Here is a 13,773-nt window from a genome sequence, read left to right on the forward strand (position 1 = left end):
TTTATCCCTTAAAAGATTTCCACCAGGGAAAAACTTGTTTGCGGACCAAGAGTAGACCATTCTCAATGGCTTGTAATATATATATTGGATTTGTTCCAGATTACCAATACCAGGCACCATGATACTACTCATTGGTAGCATCTGTATCATCAGACCCAAAGGGACCCTTTCCCTCTAACTTGTTACACCTCATATTCCACCTTAGAGACATCTTGAATGCCAGGGCAATCCAGCTAGATAGAGAAGGATGCAGTAAAAGGCTCCGAAAGCTATAAGTGTAAAACAGCGGAGGAACCTTCCAAGGAGAGCTCAGTTTTCATGTTAAAATTTGATGTTTTCTCTGGGAGTTTTGGTTTCTGCTGAACCAGCTGCAGCTGTTGGTGCCATGTTCCCCTCCACACACTTCACATCATCCCCTGGGTTCAGTTAGAAAGGAAAAGGTTTTAATCTGGATTAGGAAAAGGTTACGTGGACGCAAAACAACGGAAAGCGTGAATAGTGTTCCTTTGTGCCTCTCCTGAACCCAAAGGGTGGTTGAAACCAGCTTCTTTGCACAATGACTGACCTCCAAAATTGTGCCGTCAGATCAGCTTTGAAATTCAAGACAAAATACCAGCAGATTCCCCAACAATTTCTATTGCTCTTTCAGTCCAATTGTCCCTTTGCTACTCCAACATGCCATAGATGAAAACTGGAGTGCCTATGTCCAACAATACTGCTTCTGACAATGCTGATTCCTAGATTTTTTTGGGATCATGGAGGATCTTCATACATTCAACCTAGACAATGTGGAAATAGAAATCGTAAAGGAGTTCCTATACTTTGGGCACTGCAGTCAAGAAATCAGAAGAAGACTAGGAATGGGGAGGGCAGCTATGAAAGAGCTAGAAAAGGTCCTAAAGAGCAAAGATATGCAACTCAGCATGAAAGTTGGAATCGTACAAGCAATTGTGTTCCCCATCGCCATGTATGCATGCAAGAGCTGGACAATTGAAAGGAATAAAGGGAAAATCAACTCATTTGAGATGTGATGATGGAGAAGAGTGCTGAGGATACCGTGGACATCCAAAAACGTCCCCAAATAAATGGGTCCTAGAACTGATCAAGCCTGAAGTCTCCCTGGAAGCCAACTGAGGCTGTCGTACTTTGGCCGCGTCAAGAGAAGTCAGGACTCATGGGAAAAAACAATGATCCTTGGAAAGGTGGAAGGAAGTAGAAAGAGAGGAAGACCACATGTTAGATGGATGGACTGTTAAGGAGGCCATGGGTATGAATCTGCGAGAAGACAGAGAGTCCTGGAGATGTCTCATCCACAGAGTCGAGATCAACTCAAAGTGGTTACATCAATGGAAGATCCTTGGGTAGACTCCAAATCAATCAGTGACGGTGCCGATGCCATATTATTTATTTCCATCAATGCTTATTGCATTTCTAATAGAGGCAAATAGTACTTATAAAGCAGTCGCATCAGCGGCTACATCCGAAAAGTTGGGCCATAAGAGAGCGAGAAGAGGGGGTACTTTGCCAGGCGTAAGGCATAGAAAGGAGGAAAGGGGAATCTGTCTGGGGAGTCAAGAGGGTTAGCGCGGTTGGATCAGATTGTGGAAGGCAGAGAGATTTGGGGTCAGAAGCAAGGCCGACGAGGGCAGCAAAGGTAAGGACAAAGAGTTTCTTCCAGATCCAGGATAGAGATTTCCTGTACTGCTTCTTTTTGGCAAGCAGGTTGCTTTGCAAAGCCCTGCCATAGTTCAGCTCCTTGGCGATTTGTCCAAAGGACTCCACCTTTCTTTAGTTGCGGTTGCTGGCCTGGCTGACAGGAGGTGCCGTTCTGCTTCAATTCAGCCTTGCGCTCGCTGGGGCTAATTTTGTGTGAGCATTGAGCTGTGAGATTGTGCGCATTACATAATGCATATTGTCTGTTTGGAAAGAGACACACACACACACCCCTTGCCTTTGCAGCCTTTCTCTCCTCCTCCTCCTCCTTCTTGGTGTAGATCTTCATGAATGATGACTTTGAACCCTAGCAGAAGAACAGTGAGATCTGGACAGATTGCTCTGTCCCTTGTAATAAGTAAGCATTCAGAAGAAGCAAGCTGGCATCTACCCTGCCCACTTTCCTTTTATTTCTTCTCTTCCCCCAAGTAAACATTTTTAAGTAGGGTCAGGAAGAGACATGTGCAGCAAAGGAACAGCTCAGAACAGCTCACAGAGCAGCTTGGGTTATTGAAACGTTTCCTTGCCATCTAGGCCTTAAATTAAAAACAAGATCAGTCTGTTCATGTTCTTCTTCCAACTGTGAATGGTAGCAATGTACCTGTCAAAATGACTCCCCCAAAATGGGGAGGTGAGTGAAACTGAAGCACCAGCTTCTCTGGATTTGCTGTGCTTTTACCTTGGTGCACCCCTAACTAATAATTCAGTTCTTCTGCAACTTGATTTAAACTTGTTTAAAGGCCTCCAAAGAAGGAGACTCCACCGACCTTGGAAAGCAGCCTATTCCATCGTTAGATAGTTCATCCAGCCAAGAGTTTCTTCCTAATACTTAGGTGAAACCTCTTCAAGTTTGAATGCATTCATTTGCGTTCTGGTTTCTGGAACTAAGGTGGAAATATCTATCTTAGAAGATGGTAGACGATGGTCACATAGACCATAAAGATGGTAGAAGATGGCCACGTAAACCATGGTAGAAGGATGGTCATGTAAGAGATGGAGCCAGCTGGTGTTCTGCTGCTCCAGAAACCATTCAGACAATTGCATTCAAACAACAAGTGTAGTTTCACCCAAATATTAGGAATAATTTCTTGGCTGGAAGAACTATTCCTGAAAGGGTGGTAGAGTCTACCTCTTTGGAGGTCTTCAAGCAGTGGTTGGGTAACCCTCTTTTGGGGGGCATTAGTTGTGTCTCCTGGAATGGACTGGTTGCCTCTTGTGGTCCATTCCAACTCTGTGATTCTGGTTTTATGGTTCCGTTCCCATGTGGGACACGCAGTGGAAGTTCTTCCATTAGGAAGAACTTCCTGAGAGTAAGGGCTGTTCGACAGTGGAACAAACTCCTTCCTCGGAGTGTAGTGGAGTCTCCTTCCTTGGAGGTCTTTAAACAGAGGCTGGATGGCCATCTGTTGGGGATGCTTTGATTTGGATTTCCTGCATGGCAGAATGGGGTTGGACTGGATGGCCCTTGTGGTCTCTTCCAACTCTATGATTCTGTGATTCTATGATTCTATACAAAAGACGGCGCTTGAAAAGTCTCAGAGCTTGGCGGTGTTACTTTTCCAGACGACATTTCCCATATTCCCTGCAGCCAACGTGACTTTGCCCCGTTGAGAGCCGTTCCAGCACTGGGTGCGGGGAACAGAGCTTGGGAAACCCCCCTTCCAAGCTGGCAAGCCTGGCAAATGGAGCGTTCCTTTCCCCTTGAATTGGGGTTGCCTTGTTTGGGTCTCCTCCTCGGAGTGGGATCACTGCAAGGCAAGGCTTTGGTGTCTTCCCCTTGCGTTTGAGTTCTCTCCCTCTTGCAGCTTTTGTGCCAAACCCTTCAGCCACGAGGAGGAGGAGGAGGGAGGAAAGCTTTATGCCCCTCGCTTTCCCTGTTCCGACAAAAAGGGGGAGAACAAGTGATCTGTTAAAAGCATATTAGTTGTTTAATAAAGTGTAGCTTGGCCGCTCGCTGAACCCGCCGGTGACTCTCCAATCGGGGTCAATCCAAGTTCACTCCGTGGACTTTTGACTGCCTTCTGTGGCTGTGAAAACAGCCGGCTGCTCCTGCAGGGATCACTCATTCAGGCCTGTAACACAAAACTATTGCCCGCGGGCACCTGCTGGGCAGCTTTGCAGGGGCTCCTTGCGGGCAGCTCCCTCGTCCTTCCCCCTCCGGGCCGCACTTGGGGCAGATGCGGGGCTGGAGAATGGAGCCCTCCGCCTCCTTTTCCTCCGTCCCGAATGCCCTGGGCTAAGCGGGCATCCATCTGGATGACTTCGAGGATTGCCCAGCCACATGCTATTATTGTCAGCATGCATTAGGAGGCTGAGCTACGGAGGAGATGTGAGCTAATGTAGAGGCCTGTGGTTGGGTTGGGTGACCAATGGACTCGGTTTACCAAAACGACGGAGAGAATATGGCCAGCGACAGCAACCGCCGCCGTTCTGGTGGACCACAATTTAGGACCACAAGCAACTGACTCAACTATAAGTCGACCTCATGTATAAGTCGAGGGGCCAAAATTATGGATATTGCTATGACCCATAGATAAGTCGAGGATAAAACTTAGGGCACGTAGCAAAGGATCTAAAGGATGAAGCAAAGCAAAACAACGTCAAAGAACTTCCAAAATCCCAGCAGACATCACTCTTTGTGCTTATCCTTAAAATGGGATGGATCAGAGAATAGAGGGAGTCAGTGCTTCCAGGACAGATTATACTCTTGCTTTTCACCAAGGGATGGTTCCTTCTTTTAAATAAGAGTTAAGATACAGTATTTACATCGACCCATGGATAAGTCGACTCAGTTTATTTGGGTCAATTTTTAGACCTAAATGTCTAGAGGTATACATGAGTAGATACAGTAATCTAAGTCTTTAAAAATGGTTGTTGTTGGTGTTGTCAGCTGCCTTTGTGTCAACCCCAACTCATGGTGACCCTATGGATGAGACATCTCCAAGACCTCCTATCCTCCTCTTCTCTGCTTAGGTCCTCCAAATTCAGTCTCATGACGTTCCTGATCAAGTCTATCCATCTGGCTTGTTGTCTTCCTCTATTTCTACTACCTTCTACCTTTCTAGCATTGTTGTCTTTTCTAGTGAGTTGTACCATCTCATGATGCGCCCAAACTATGACAGCTTCGGTTTCATCATTTTGGTTCCCGGGGAGTGTTTGGGCTTGGTTTGTCCTAGGATCCATTTGTGTGTCTTTTTGACCATCCATGGTATCTTCAGCACTCTTCTCCAGCACCACATCTCCGATAAGTTGATTTTCATTTTATTGGCTTTCTTCACCATCCAGCTCTTGCGTCCACACATGTTTATGGGGAATACAGTGGCTTGGACAATCCTCGCTTTAGTGCTCAGCTGTATCTCTTTACACTTTAGGACCTTGGCAAGTGGAGAAGTAATGTTGGACTCCATCAGGAAGCAGGCTTCACATCTCAGTTTTGAAGCGAAGGAGGGGAGAATGATCAGGCGTTGTTTGTTGTGTTAAGAACCCAATCAACATTTATATCCCTGCCATACAGTAATAAGTGTACATTGCTGTCTGTCTGTTATAAACATCTGTTTTTCTCCTTTCGGCATATGTACCTTGTGTAGCGCCAACTGACTAGACACATTTCCCACTTGTATTTCTTGTTCTTTCACTCTCTTTATTTTTTTGCGCGGTCCATAGGCCACATTCTTGTCTGTACGTAGCTAGGAACATTTGTCCGAACATGTCTGTTTATGGAAGTTAAAGCTGCTTTATTCTGGTTTTCGTGAGGATTAACTCTCATGGTGCTCCTTGTGGATTTCTTGGGGGGGAAGACAACTTTGCCAGTCAATTTTTGGGTCCAAAACAAAAAGCCTATTGTGCTAGGCTCTTTCCATTTCAGCAGAGGCACTTGACATACATCAAACATTCACCTAGCCTTATGACCCTGGGGCACAAGTGAGGAAACCCAATGGTAAAGGGCAGGTCATGCATCTTTTAATTCATCCTCTCCTGCCCAAGAGAAAGGGCTGTGCCTCGTAACTCCACAGAATTGCTTCTTGCGTCTGAGCCCAGGAAGTGCTGCAGACTTTGAAATGCCTTGCGGGTTTGTAGCCCAGACCACAAATCCCATCTTTCTGTATCTCATTGTGCTCTGACCCCATCCTCCCAACCATGCGACTGCTAAATCCTCATCTTTCCTTCGACAAAAGCAAACTGCTGCAGCCTCTCCTAGTTTGCGTGTCCTTCCCCATTTGATAACTTTTGCCATCTTGACTACATTTTGATGTACCCTAGTTTTCATATGTGGAACCTTGGAGGATGTAGAGCAGCAAGGAAAGGTGGATTATAAGAGTGTTACATTTTTTGGAAGAGTCCACACACTTTGCTGGTTGTTCATCAGGCTGGCTGTTACAATAATTTTAATACAGGTGAAGTATCCCTTCTTATCCAGAATTTCAAAGTACTCCAAAATATAAACATTTTTGATCCACATCCTTGTACTGTATTTACAAAGCTGGAAAGAGATGTGGCTGGAGAGAGACACAAGGATTTGTGAAATGGTGGGAGGCGTGGATCCATGCTAAGCACCGTGCTTGGATTCCCACCATTTCGACGGTCCTTATCTTTCTCCAATCTCAGTATGTATATGTGCAAATACAAGTATTCCAAAATCCAAAACACCTCTGGTCCCAAGCATTTTGTATAAAGGCGTTCACATTTGTGTGTGTGCGTTGTTGAGTTTTAATGGGTGTCCTGTGTTACTTCTTGTCCTATAATAGTTTACTGGGACTTTGTCTGATGGCTTGGGGAAGACGATGGATAACCGGCATCAAACGGAGCGAGAGTACATCCGATACCACGCGGCAACTAGCGGTGAACATCTCGTGGCTGGCATCCAAGGACTGGCTCATGGTAATGTGTTAAAGCCATGTGAAGCTGTGTCATGTGCTGCTTTTGTTTGAAAGGCTTCAGAAGAATAGTGATTTTAACTTTATTATAGCCAGAGCAGTGGATGTGGTTGGTGTCAACCGGTGCCAGGGAGGGTGAACTGCTTTGCTCTGCCCCTTGACTGCCTGCTCACCTCGACCATGGCATCACCCCCTTGGAAAGACCTTCAGGGTCCAGTGTGGTTGCAGCCACACCAGACCTGGATCACAAGCCCCCTGGAAAGGCTTTCAGGGTTGGCACAACTGCTCTGCACCATGAAGGCACCAACCCAGGCCAATAGCTGCCACTCCTGAGGGGGCAGCACTGCGGCCCCTCGAGGGGCCATTTAAGGTCCTGTGTGTCTGCTTGGACAAGCAGTAAAAGCACCGTTTCTTGCTTGCCCAATAGCCATGCCAGTCCCTTTGGGTATACTGCCCTGCTGGGTGACACCCGGTACAGTCTGCACCCCCTGTACCTTCCGAGTGATTCCACTAAACCAGACATTTTGGCTCATCTCCCAGTTGCCTTTGAGGAATCTCCGTAGTTTGCAGGCATACTTGATTTTTCATATTTGATTGTTGAGTTTCCTTAACCACGAGGCTCTAGGAAAATATTCAGATTGAATTGCCGTTGAATCCCGAGGGTTTTTTGAGCTGCTATACATTTCCTTTCTCTCTCCCTCTCTTTTTCTGGATAGGTATCATTGGTGGATTAACCAGTGTAATAACCTCAACGGTAGAAGGAGTGAAAACGGAAGGGGGAGTCAGCGGCTTTATATCTGGCCTCGGGAAAGGGCTTGTCGGAACGGTGACCAAACCAGTGGCTGGCGCACTGGATTTTGCCTCTGAAACAGCCCAGGCAGTGAGAGAAACGGCCACGCTCACTGGTCCCAGGTTAGTCCAGCATCTGTTTGTATATGATCCTCCTCCTGTTTCGTCATCACCTGGCATCTTAGGTTAGACTGAAAGTTAGGCTGGCTGCCGTAATGTGACTCGGTAAATTTTGTAGCCTAGTGAGGGCTCAAACCTGAGTATCTCCAGGCCCAGTCTAACATGGTAAACACTATTGCTTTTATTTTGTGTTACAGTTTATTAGTGCTGCCGCACAAGAAATGTTCACTCTGACGATTGTTCAAAGAATTTTGGAGAATGCTGACTTTATAGAAATGCAGAGTCATCATTTGCTCTCCATCCCTGCAAGCCATTGCAAGAGTAATCTGATATTTGCATCCTTATCATTGACTCCTCAAGTCTGCATTCTCCTTTCCAGGGTGCAGTTTTAATTGAAGCCTCCATAGCCAAGATTTTGGATTTCCGTTCTTCTCTGTGTTTCCATTTGTTTGTTTTTTGAACACCTACGCTGGCGAATTGTTCCGGAGAAAGGGAAAGGTGGCAGAGTGGCATTTCTGGAGAAAGGGAAAGGTGGCAGAGCAAACTGGGATTATTTTTGCAGGGAGGTGGGAAGTTGGGGGAGTCCCCAGAAAAGCATCTGGGGACCCTATTTGACCCAAACCTGTGCTAGGATAAATGCATGAGAGCATTTCAATCCTTGTCCTCGAGGAAGGAGCAACTTTTCCTTACATACTGAGAAAAATCGACTCCTTCTAACACGACATATAATGTCATCGCAGGAGGGCAAAGTGTTGGTAAATTTGCCAGGGGGCCACCAAGGGATGGGAATGGGTAGCCCTGGGCCTTTCCCCTGGATTGGGCTCAGAGTGGCCCTCTGCTGCCCCTGAAGTTTGAATTGCATAGGACAGTGATGGTGAACCTTTTCGAGGCCGAGTGCCCAAATTGCAACCCAAAACCCACTTATTTATTGCAAAGTGCCCCTTCCCTCTGGATTTCTAGTAACAAACACTGGCAAACTCTGTGCTGGGGTGATGGCACATGTGCCCACAGAGAGGGCTCTGAGTGCCACCTCTGGCACGCGTGCCATAGGTTCGCCATCACTGGCATAGGATCTCCCAGAAAAAACCACAACGGAGACACATCTCCAAGCGTTCAATCGACGGCTGCTTTGTTGTAGAGAAAGCCCACCATGTTTTGGCCTGTGCACATTTTAACGGCCTTCTTTGGGAGCCATCTGAAAAACAGTTTTTACAAAATGTAATAACAAAGCAGCCATCTGTTGAGTTCTTTGAGGTGTGTCTCTTGTTTTTGCTGTGGATTCCGTTGACGCTTTCCGGTTTCTTGCCTCTTTTGGGATCTCGCTCTCACCCAACCGGAGCTGCTTTGGATGTTGCCTTTCTCAGGGTGAAGTTTGTACAAAATGGCACAGTTTAGCCCAATGTGCTGTTTGGGTTTGGCAGTTCTCTATACAGATTTGATGAGCCAAGCGTAGGAGGGCAGTCAGAGAAAGAATCAATAACTTCCTTACGGTATGTAATCCTGAAATATCTGCGTAAGGCGTAAAGATATTGCAATCCGAGGTCGACACTAATACGGTTGGGAGAAGAACGCAGGAACCTGGTCATTGTTTCCATGGTTTGTTTTGTTTGAATGAAACTCCCTCTGTTGCATTTGCTTCACCATTCTGCTATGAGTGCTTTGGAACTGGACCTAACAAAGCACTGTTCCAAATACTGTTTTTCCTTCCCTTTTTTCTGGCTTAGGTTTGCATTGTCTTTGCTGTACGTGTATAAGGCCATGTATCTTACTTAAAGAACGCAGAAATATAACAATTCCTTGAGCGTTCTTGCTACTGCAGAAGGGCAGAATGATTCAGAGAAGGATGTGGGGGCAAGGAACAAGGTGCTACCCAGTTTTTGTCTGAAAAGTTCAGTATCGAAGGCCGGTGGCGTATACGCTTGGAATATCTCTAGGAGATTCGTTTCCATGTGGCTTTTTCCATTCTGCATCTCATGAAGTTAGCTCTAGAACAGTGATGGTGAACCTTTTAGAGGCCGAGTGCCCAAACTGCAACCCAAAACCCACTTATTTATTGCAAAGTGCCATGTCCCTCTGGCTTTCTAGTAACAAACTCTGGCAAACTCTATGCTTGGGCGACGGGACATGTGCCCACAGAGAGGGCTCTGAGTGCCACCTCTGGCACGCATGCCATAGGTTTGCCATCACTGCTCTAGAAGCTCAGACCCAGGACTCTGACTCAGCAGCTGGTATCTTGCGAATCTCCGCTTTGCACGAAAGGCAGTTTTGTAGTCTTCGAGGAATTCAGAAAAGGAAGCATGCCACAAGTGTCTGAAACCACAAAGGCATCCTTTATCCCCTGGTGTGTGTATGTATGTGTGTGTTACACATACCACCATGTTTTTACCTGAGAGGACACCTCTCTAGGAATTTCCAGGTCCTCCAGCGCAACTCTGTGGTCAGTTGTCCGACAGGCACTGACCATAGAATTGCGCCGGAGTAGCTACAAAGACCTAGTAGAGTGTTCTTTCTAGGACCCTCTAGGTCTTTCAGTGCAGCTTTTAATTAAAATTGACCATAGAGTTACACTGGAGGAGCTACAAAAGCCTAGTAGAATATTCCTTCTAGGAATCTCTAGGTCTTTAATGCAACTTTTAGTGACCATAGAGTTGCGCCAGAGGACCTAGATATTCCTAGAGAGAACATATTCACCAAATCTGTGAATAATCAAATCCGCAAATAACAAAGCTGCAAATATGGAGGGATGAGTGTGTGTGAGTGTGTGTATACACACACACACACACACATATATATACAATAGACACGTTTGCTGCTGTACTCCGACATGCAGGGCCCTGAAAGATGTGCTCTTTCCCTCTTTGAACCTTTTGAAGGCTTCACCTTCATCTCCTTATCACATTCTCTCTGAGATCCGTTAGGTCATAATGTAGTGCAATGCTTCTGCTTGAAGAACTATGCTCTCTTTTCAACACCTCCGATTGCATACCTACCCAACATTTCACAGATTAAAACCAGGACGCACATAGCCAAGCAAAGTCAGAGCGTGCCCAACATGGGAAAAGTTTCCTTTTCGCACTTTGGGCTCAGTTTACAGCAATTGTAGTAAGCTGGGGGCAAAGGAGGAAAGATGGTGGAGGAGAGACAAACTGGGACATTTTCTAACAACAGCTGAAAAAGTGGGGTAACAGGATTAACTGGGATTGCCCCGGCCAAACTGGAACAGTGGGAAGTTTTATTTTCCATTAACTGTCATGGACTCAAGCCTGCTTCATCAGATGGGCGAAACTGGAGCTGGTCAGGTTTCTGGCTTGGAAGAAGTGGTCTGGAATCCATGAAAGTGTATGTCAAATAATAAAACATCTTGGTCCCAAAGGTGCCGCTGGACTCATTGCTGTTCTGCCTGTTTAAGCTCTCATCCTCTCAGAAATGCACTAAATGCATTTGAGGGAAGAGGACTTTTAAATATGTCTGTGTGTATATTTGAACTTGGAAACGCAAAAGGCTTCCCGAAAGGTTAGAGTGACTGAAGGGTGCGCTGAAAATGCATTGCTTTCCAGAGCTGGCGATGGCAAACTGCCCTCCTCCAGAGCCTTGCGAATGCCCTGAGCGTTCGCTGTCGCTCAGAGCCGCAGCCCAGATGCGAGCCGAAAAATGAAAACCTGCGTTTGCAAATGTCTTTTCCGTCTGTTGGCTGAGCTCTGCATAATCCCGAGCGTTCCAAAAGCCCGGAACAATCCATTTCTCATTCTTGTGTCACTTATGTAAGGCTCTTATAACCAGACCTCGAGACGAACGAATGCAATCAATTTCCTTTCCCTTTTGAATAGCTAGGAGAAAAGGCATGACTCGCTTTCGGTTAGCCCTCTTGGACACGTATTTGCTAGTCCTGGTAGATTTCATAGCTGGAGCGAAAGAGCTTTTTCCCTGGCCATTTTGGCACCGGCGTCCTGCGATCGCTTTCATGAAACCTCCTCATCAGATGGAAATCTTGAATAAGCAGAGAGCAAGGGATTAGCCATATTATCGTCGCTGGTCTCCCCCCGCTTTCAAATACAGTTATTTCCCCTCCTGCAGAGATTCAAAGTGGGAGAAGCACACTGAGACCCAAGCATTTCTGTAGCACTTTCGGAGGGACTGTAAAAAATGAGGGATCAAATGGACGTGGCTAGAATTAGCTGTGTTTTTTATCTTTGCGCAAAGCGGCACAGTAAGGTCTGGAGAGCCCAGTGTTTCCAAACGGGGTCAGGAAGCCTTCGTAGGAGAGCAGCCTCTCTTCTTGGCAATGGGAAGAAACATATTACCTGCTGGATGTCATTCGGTTTCCTGCGTTTTTGTGGCCTCCCTTCTAAGCCAGTGCCTTCTGCCACTGGTTGCAAGACCGTTGAATCTAGTCCTCTGCCATGCAGGAATCCTCAACGAAAGCACTCCCTAAAACATGCCCATCCAACCTCCTTTTCAAGACCTCCAAAGAAAGAACATCCACCTCTCTAGGGCAATCTGTTCCACAGTGGAACCGTTTTTACAGTCAATAGGTTCTTCCTAATGTTTGGGTGGGATCTCTTTCCTTCTAACGTAAAGCCGTTGCTTCGTATCCTAGTCTCTGGGGCAGCAGAAAACAAGCTCACTCCACCTTCAGATATTTAGAGATGGCTATCATCTCACCTCTTCGTCTTTTCTTCTTCAAGCTAAACATGCCCAGCTCCTTAAGCTGTTCCTCGCAGGGTTTGGTCTCCAGACCTTTTACCATCTTGGTAACCGTTTTCTGGACTCCTTTCCAGCTTGTTGATATCTTCCTTGGACTGAACATACTCTTCCAGTTAAGGTCTGACCAAAGTGGAATAGAGTGCGAAGCCAAAGGCTTTTATGGCCGGCATCCACAGTTTTAGAGAAGATGCCAAAGCCACAGATGCTGGCGAAACGTCAGGACCAAACTTTTCTGGAACATGGCCACAGAGCCCAAAAAATCCACCAAAAACTACAGAATAGAGTGCCCCCATTGCTTCCCCTGATCTGGACACTGTGTTCCTTTTGATGCAGTCTAGACTTGCATTGCATTGGCTTTATTTCCAAAATAGTCCTGTGCATTCTCTTTTTTAACTCATCTGAGGCCAAAATGCTGTTTTATGCACATGTGGAACACTATGGCAGAATATATAAACAGTTCACATTCTGGTCCCATAACTTTTGTCTCTTTGGCTTTGTGGTTTATGGCATCATGACTCGCTTTCTGACCCTAGACTGGTTCACCCAGTTGGAGACGTCAGCTGCAGTTTGTGCAACAAGTCATTGCAATAGCTGGATGTCTGTATCTGCTGTGGACAGTCGCTTACTGTTCCCATAGTTTTCCACTTCAAAAAACACATCCAGGAGAAGGTTTGTGGCAGGAATAGATGCAAATCTTTCTATGTACCCAGTAGGCATGATATCGTTGCATGGTCCCCATGCCTCTCTACGCATAATGTTTAAGGAGCATAAGAAAGTGCCTTATCCTGAATCAGGCCATTGCTCTGTCTAGGTCACTGTTGCTTATGCTGCCTGGCATCTAATCTCCAGGGTTTCGGCTAGGAGTCTTTCTAAGCCGTTTGTAGATGGGCCAGGACTCGCACCCAGGATCTTCTCCATGCAAAGCATGTAGTCTACAGTCTATGATCATATAGCTAAACATCAATCAGTCAATCTTTATTGCAGTTTATGACCAGCGCTCCAAAAGAGCAAGCTCCAGAGAACAGGACCCGGAATAATGGATGCAAGCTGCAGGAAAAGAGATTCCACCTCAACATTAGGAAGAACCTCCTGACAGTAAGGGCTGTTCGACAGTGGAACACACTCCTTCCTCAGAGTGTAGTGGAGTCTCCTTTCTTGGAGGTCTTTAAGCAGAGGTTAGATGGCCATCTGTCGGGGATGCTTTGACTGAGAGTTCCTGCATGGCAGAATGGGGTTGGACTGGATGGCCCTTGCAGTCTCTTCCAACTCTATGATTCTATGATTCCAACAAAATTAATTAAAATGAATGTGCAAGACAAGAAACAAGACAGGTGGAGGAGAGCGATTTCTTATGCACAAGGTTGTCAGATTGTACCTGCAGCAGCACAAAATGTAGCGGCACTCAGAGTAATGAGGAGGAAGGAAACATAAAAAGCGTCGTAACGTCCTAGCAGTTTAATTAAAGCCAATTCACTAAAAGTTTTCCTAATGCCGTGATGGAAAAGGCAACTCCCGGCTGCACATCCTTCAAATGGCCTTCCCTTCCCCAGAGCAGGAGAAAATGATCGCAGGA

General features: G+C 46.2%; 1 protein-coding gene across 3 annotated transcripts in view; it reads left to right on the plus strand.

Annotated features, from left to right (window-relative positions):
• Positions 1–13,773, plus strand: part of LOC149307821 (intermembrane lipid transfer protein VPS13D-like) — a 107,805-nt gene that overhangs the window by 76,711 nt on the left and 17,321 nt on the right. For all 3 annotated transcript variants that reach the window (XM_089534473.1, XM_089534475.1, XM_089534474.1), the window contains 2 exons: positions 6,459–6,591; positions 7,304–7,499. In XM_089534473.1, coding sequence (XP_089390599.1) covers positions 6,459–6,591; positions 7,304–7,499 — 329 coding nt within the window. The remainder of the gene's footprint in view (positions 1–6,458; positions 6,592–7,303; positions 7,500–13,773) is intronic.

Source organism: Sceloporus occidentalis, unplaced genomic scaffold (assembly GCF_023333645.1).
Source record: "Sceloporus occidentalis isolate IW3139 unplaced genomic scaffold, rSceOcc1.0.p SCAF_8, whole genome shotgun sequence".
Lineage (NCBI taxonomy): Eukaryota > Metazoa > Chordata > Lepidosauria > Squamata > Phrynosomatidae > Sceloporus > Sceloporus occidentalis.